The sequence below is a fragment of the Propithecus coquereli genome, unplaced genomic scaffold, assembly GCF_000956105.1.
Source record: "Propithecus coquereli isolate 6110/MARCELLA unplaced genomic scaffold, Pcoq_1.0 Scaffold302, whole genome shotgun sequence".
NCBI lineage: Eukaryota > Metazoa > Chordata > Mammalia > Primates > Indriidae > Propithecus > Propithecus coquereli.
Window position 1 is genome coordinate 2,631,233 of NW_012148642.1, and position 5,567 is coordinate 2,636,799.

General features: G+C 45.8%; 1 protein-coding gene and 1 non-coding gene across 2 annotated transcripts in view; both read right to left on the bottom strand.

Moving 5' to 3' along the window:
• LOC105814703 (chromosome unknown open reading frame, human C7orf55) overlaps positions 1 to 3,734 on the bottom strand; it is an 8,492-nt gene extending 4,758 nt beyond the window's left edge. The window contains exon 1 of the mRNA XM_012649776.1: positions 3,457 to 3,734. Within this exon, the coding sequence (XP_012505230.1) occupies positions 3,457 to 3,594 (138 nt within the window). The 5' untranslated portion in view covers positions 3,595 to 3,734. The remainder of the gene's footprint in view (positions 1 to 3,456) is intronic.
• A 471-nt stretch (positions 3,735 to 4,205) lies between these two features.
• Positions 4,206 to 4,278, bottom strand: TRNAR-CCU. The gene has a single exon. It is a non-coding gene; the product is annotated as a tRNA-Arg (tRNA).
• Between the last annotated feature and the right edge of the window lie 1,289 nt (positions 4,279 to 5,567).

Consider the following 5,567-nt stretch of genomic DNA (forward strand, 5'->3'; position numbering starts at 1 on the left):
TATATTACTTAATTATACAGTCAACCTTCTGTATCTGTGGATTCTGTATCCTTGGATTCAAACAACCTCGGATCAAAAATAGAAAGAAACAAGAATGTTTGAGTCTATACTGAACATGTACAAACTTTTTTTTCCTTGTCATTATTTCCTAAACAATACATTAACTATTTATAAAGCATTTACATTATATTAGGTATTATAAGTAATCCAGAGATGATTTAAAGTATACAGGAGGATGTGCTTATGTTCTGTGCAAATACTATGCCATTTTATGTCAAGGACTTGAGCATCTTTGGATGTGGGTATTCTGGGGGTGGGCAGGAGGGTTCTGGAATCAGACCCCACCAGATACTGAGGGATGACTGTACTTGCTTTCACAATTTACTTATCCATCTGAAAAATCCAGATTCTAATGACTTTAAGAAGCTGGAAACTCCATATCCATTCTGGAGTTCCCAATGACTCCAAACTTTGTTTTTTCATCATACTTAATTTTGAGATTAAGTCAATACATTGTCTTTTACTTGACCGGTTTTGTGTTCTGAGGTTGTGAGAAAGGAATGGTGAGGTGGGTATGTGTACACAGTCTTGAATGACTGAAGGAGCCATGTCTAAGTGTGGATTAGTTTCTGGGCACCACTGCCTACATCATCCCCTTTCCTTCCCTACATGAGTATCTAGGACTAGAATCTGAAAATTAGAATGTGTGGTTTAAGATCTGCAGATGACATGTGTGAATGCGGCACTTATTAGCTGTTCAAACATAGAATTCATCTGGTTTAATCAAATTTAACTTTTTTATTTTTTTGAGACAGAGTCTTGTTCTGTTGCCTCCAGCTAGAGTGCAGTGATATCGTCACAGCTCACTGCAAACTCCTGGGTTCAAAGGATCCTCCTGCCTCAACCTCCCAAGTATCTGGGACTACAGGCATAAACTGTAACACTCACCTGGCTAATTTTGTTTATTTTTTGTAGAGACCGGGTCTCACTATGTTGCCCAGGCTGGTCTCAAACTCCCGGCCTCAAGTGATCCTCCTACCTCAGCCTCCCAAAGTGTTAGGATTACAGGTGTGAGCCCCTGCACCCAGCCAAATTTAACTTTTTAATTAAAATTTTATGAGACTTTCACATTGACACCAATATCAAAGTATTAACAAAGGGTGGCATCCACTTCTATTATATAAACCCCAATCTGTAGTATTTCAAACAGGAATTGTAGATTAATGTAGGATAGGAGAATACTGATCTTGATTTGGCTGAGCCTGAGTCATGAGATGTTAGAAGAGGGTCAGCAGCATACAGGACACAGTAAATGAACCACAGAGACCAAAAGAGACCAAATACATTGAACACTACATTTTCCCGAAGGTTCCTCCCTTCTCCCTAGGGAAAGGATAGAGAAAATAGGCATACACAGTCACTGAGTTAGCTCTGAGCCAAAAGGGAATAGAAACCATTCCCCATATCCTCATATGCATTCCACAGTGGTGTTTCTAGAATTTTTAGCATGAATTTCATATGTATTTCCAAGGAGTTTCAGAGCCATTACCAAGTCTCTCTCAAGAGTAATGTTACTTCCATAAGGCACAACTATTAATATAATCATGTCACCTCCTTACAAATCTTAGAATGGCCTCTCATTATACCTACAATAAAATTTAAATTCCTGCCTACCACCCCTTCTTCCACACCCTAAGACTCAACCATTTTCAACAGTCAATTCTTCTTCCCTCCAGGCTTTCAATTCTGTAGCTTTTATACCTGGATCTTCAACTTCCCTAACCCCCATTTACTTGCTAACTGCAGTTTATCCTTCAGGTCCCCAATTAATGTATTTCTGAAAGCTTTCCCTAACTGCCCTTTCTTTATACCGCGGCCCCCTGTTGTCTACACCTCTAGCACTTATTTGTTCTAAGTGCTTCATTACAGGGCTCCTCAGGTGGATTATAAGCTGCTTAAATGATAGGACCAAGTGTATCTTATTCTTTGTGTTTAGCCCAAGTTCCTAGCATAGTCCCTAACATTGTGATTTTTTAAAAACTAGGTGAATTTTAGTTCCAAAATTTTGCATTCTGACTTCCATGGCTCAGAAATTCAACAGTCAAGATGATGGGTCTCGGCTGGGCGCGGTGGCTCACGCCTGTAATCTTAGCTCTCTGGGAGGCAGAGGAGGGCGGATTGTTTGAGCTCAGGAGTTCGAAACCAGCCTGAGCAAGAGCGAGACCCCGTCTCTACTAAAAATAGAAAGAAATTAATTGGACAACTAAAAATATATAGAAAAAACTAGCCGAGCATGGTGGCGCATGCCTGTAGTCCCAGCTACTCGGGAGGCTGAGGCAGGAGGATCGCTTGAACCCAGGAGTTTGAGGTTGCTGTGAGCTAGGATGACGCCACGGCACTCTAGCCCGGGCAACACAGTGAGACTAGACTTTTGCCAAAAAAAATAAAAAAAAAAAAGATGATGGGTCTCCCTTTTTCCATATTGCTCAAGGATATCAAGTGTCCTTCCCTGAAGCCCAAGCTTTAGGGACTCTCCAATTTACTATTTCTGAGATAGGTTGCAACTTCTTTCCAAGCCAGATCCGTAATGCCAAAGGCAGCAATTAAGTGTAAGAATCCTATCTGAGAGCCTGGTAACCTAGGTTCTAGTTATTGTTCTACGAGTCCTTGTACAGGTCACTGCCCCTGAACCTCAACTTCCCCATTTGAAAAATGAAAGTATATTCCACGGGCTCTTGCCTAAGGGGGACATAGAGCGTTGGTTTCACGACGGTATTTCCCAGGGGATGGCCTCCCGCAAGTTTAGATTTATACGCTACAGAAGTAAAAAATGTTTCTGGTCATATACCAAGCTAATGCTTTAACTGATGGTACCACCTCGTTACAGGTTTCTAGCACCGCTTTACAAGGCACCATTTTCTTAAGTGGCTCAGGGGACTACAACATAAATAAAAGTTCCTGCTCTTCAAGAAGCTCCCAATATTCCTCACCTTCCTATAGTTTTTTTCTGCCTCAAAAAATTGCTTCTCGGAATAGTTCTTCTAGGGTAAGGGTGAGCAGAGTGTTGAACAGACGCTATGTCTTAGTCTAGTGGCGCGCCTCCCTTCACCAAGCCCATCTTCGTTCTTTCCCCCTCCATTTCCTCCATTCCACTTTCCTCCCACTTTCCCCTCCGCACAGGCCACAGACCAGCCAATGAAGTCCTTCGGGGCGGCTCCACCCCTCTGGAGGTCAGGAACGACGTCCCCAGGGCGACTTTGCGCCCTGCCAGGCCTTGGTTGGTCCCGGGGTGTAGGCCAGAGCATGGAGCCCAGGGCTTGAGTTGGGTCCGCGCAGGGCTCGGTGGAGGGTCGGCCTCAGAAATGCAGGAGGACACTCAGCGCTCCCTACCCTCGCCCACACCCCACTCTTCCTCCCTTCCTGGGACGTGGAGCACCCGGGACATGGCTTCCGTACCCGATGTGCACGAAAAGCCTTCATGAGGTACCGATAGGCCGCGGTGTCGCGATAGGGTCGACCGGTAGCTGCGTTCAGGTAGCGCAACTCCCGCAGAAGGCCTCGCAAAGTGCGCGCTGGTGACCCTAAGGCCGCCATTTTCCTGCTCTTGGAGCCTAGTGCTTGACAAACCCCTGCTAACCCCGTCACTGCGCGCGCCCACCCGCACCTAGGCGCTTAATGGTAGGGTCGGACCCAGACCAGCTCCCCCTATCGACTGACGGGCCGTGGAACGTCTCACTTCCCTATTTTGCCAAGACATATTAATCGAACGCCGAGCGGCGCCCTAACGAGTTAAGAGAAAAGCAAACGAAGGCCGAATCTAACTGAGTACCAGATCCTGAAACCCCGAGAACGGCAGGCGAGGGGAAAGGAGGTCCTTTCCTGACTACGTCATTTAAGACGCCTCCAGGTGACCGACCACTGACTCTCCGGATAACCGGGCCTAGCGGGTTGATATGGAACACGCTGAGGAAATATTTTTGTAATGATTTCTAGAAGAGATATCAAAATTCAACATATTGACAGACTACGGGACCTACGGCTCAGACGAAGGAAAAGGAGCATGCCGGTTTTCGAGAACTGCACCCCAACATGTAGTAAAAGCACGCATACACGCTTCTCATTTGGAAAAAGTAAAATTAAGTTGGCAGATTTTGCTATAATTGTTTAAGAAAGGAAGAGAGAATTTTAAAGACGAAAAGCTAATCCACCCCAGATGGGACTCGAACCCACAATCCCTGGCTTAGGAGGCCAATGCCTTATCCATTAGGCCACTGGGGCTTCTGTGAACGACGCCCTTAAACAACGTATTCAATTTTTTTCCTCTTTGGTACGTCATCGTCACTTAAATTTCCTTTTATCCTATCCTGGGAAACCACACCTAGCACCAAGATGAGGGCTGCGGCATAGTGGGAGTTGTAGTTCAGAGAACAAAAGCCTGCGTTACAGCTCCAAAGGCTGTACCCTCCGAACAGCACCGCTACGCCGAGCGCAGAACGGGCGCGCGCACGCTTTTGTGTACGCGCTTGCCTGCGCAGTAGCCTTCGCGCCTGCGCAAAAGCGGGCATGCGACGTCGCAGAGCCGAGCTCGCTGGGCAAACTTGCCGGATCCGAGACTCGCCCTTTGAGCTTCTGCTCCCTTGCGATATTACCGGAAGTAGCCAGGCCCCTTCCGGTGTTGCGACTTTCCGGGCTTAGCTTCGCTCCAGCCGGCCGTTAGGTGGCGCGCGCAGCGGTCAGTTTCTGCTTCCGGTTGAACGCTTAGGCCATTTCCGCAGATCCAGTGACGAGTTAGAAAGCTATCCCTTGTCCTTTGAATTGGCGGGTCAGCGGTAGATATGGGACAAAGGGGAACTAGTAGTTAATTCATTAGGAATTAGTTAATTAGAAGTAATTAGAAGTTAGTTCATTTTCTGGTTATGTTCTTAATTGTATACCTTGGACAAGTCACTTCTCAGAGTCTCAGTGATCTTACCCTTTGCTTAAAGTCAGGCAGTGTGGCTCATTGTCCCTAAGATAAAATTCAGACTACTTAAATTGAGACACTGGAGTCTTCTTAAGTTGACCACCACTTATATCTTAACTTCATCTTTCACTATTTCTTTCTTGTCACCCTCTGCTCCGAGTATCTGAACTCTCATCGTCTCCTTCCAGCCACACATTGCATGTTATTCCCTCTGCCTTAACCGTTTGTGTTTGTAATATATTCCTCTTTACCCTTTGGGCTTCAGCTTACTCCGGAAGTCTAGATTAGACGCTTCCCTAGGCCCTTATGGTCAATATGGCAAGATTAAAATGATTCGCTTCACCTCCTCTGGTCTCCTGTTGCTCCCTTTATTTACTCTGTCATGTATAACTCATCGTGCCATATTAATAGTTATCAGTTTCCTCCATCAGACTGGGAGATCGTTCAGCTCTAAAAGCCCTGTACCTCCAGAAAAGTGTGTTCGTTCACCAGGCTGACTCCTTAGTAGGATAGTCATGACAGCTTAGTCTGGGGCTCCTGAAGGGCTTGGCACCTTATGACTGCAATGGCTAGGAGACATGAGCTATTGAGTAGGAATGACAAA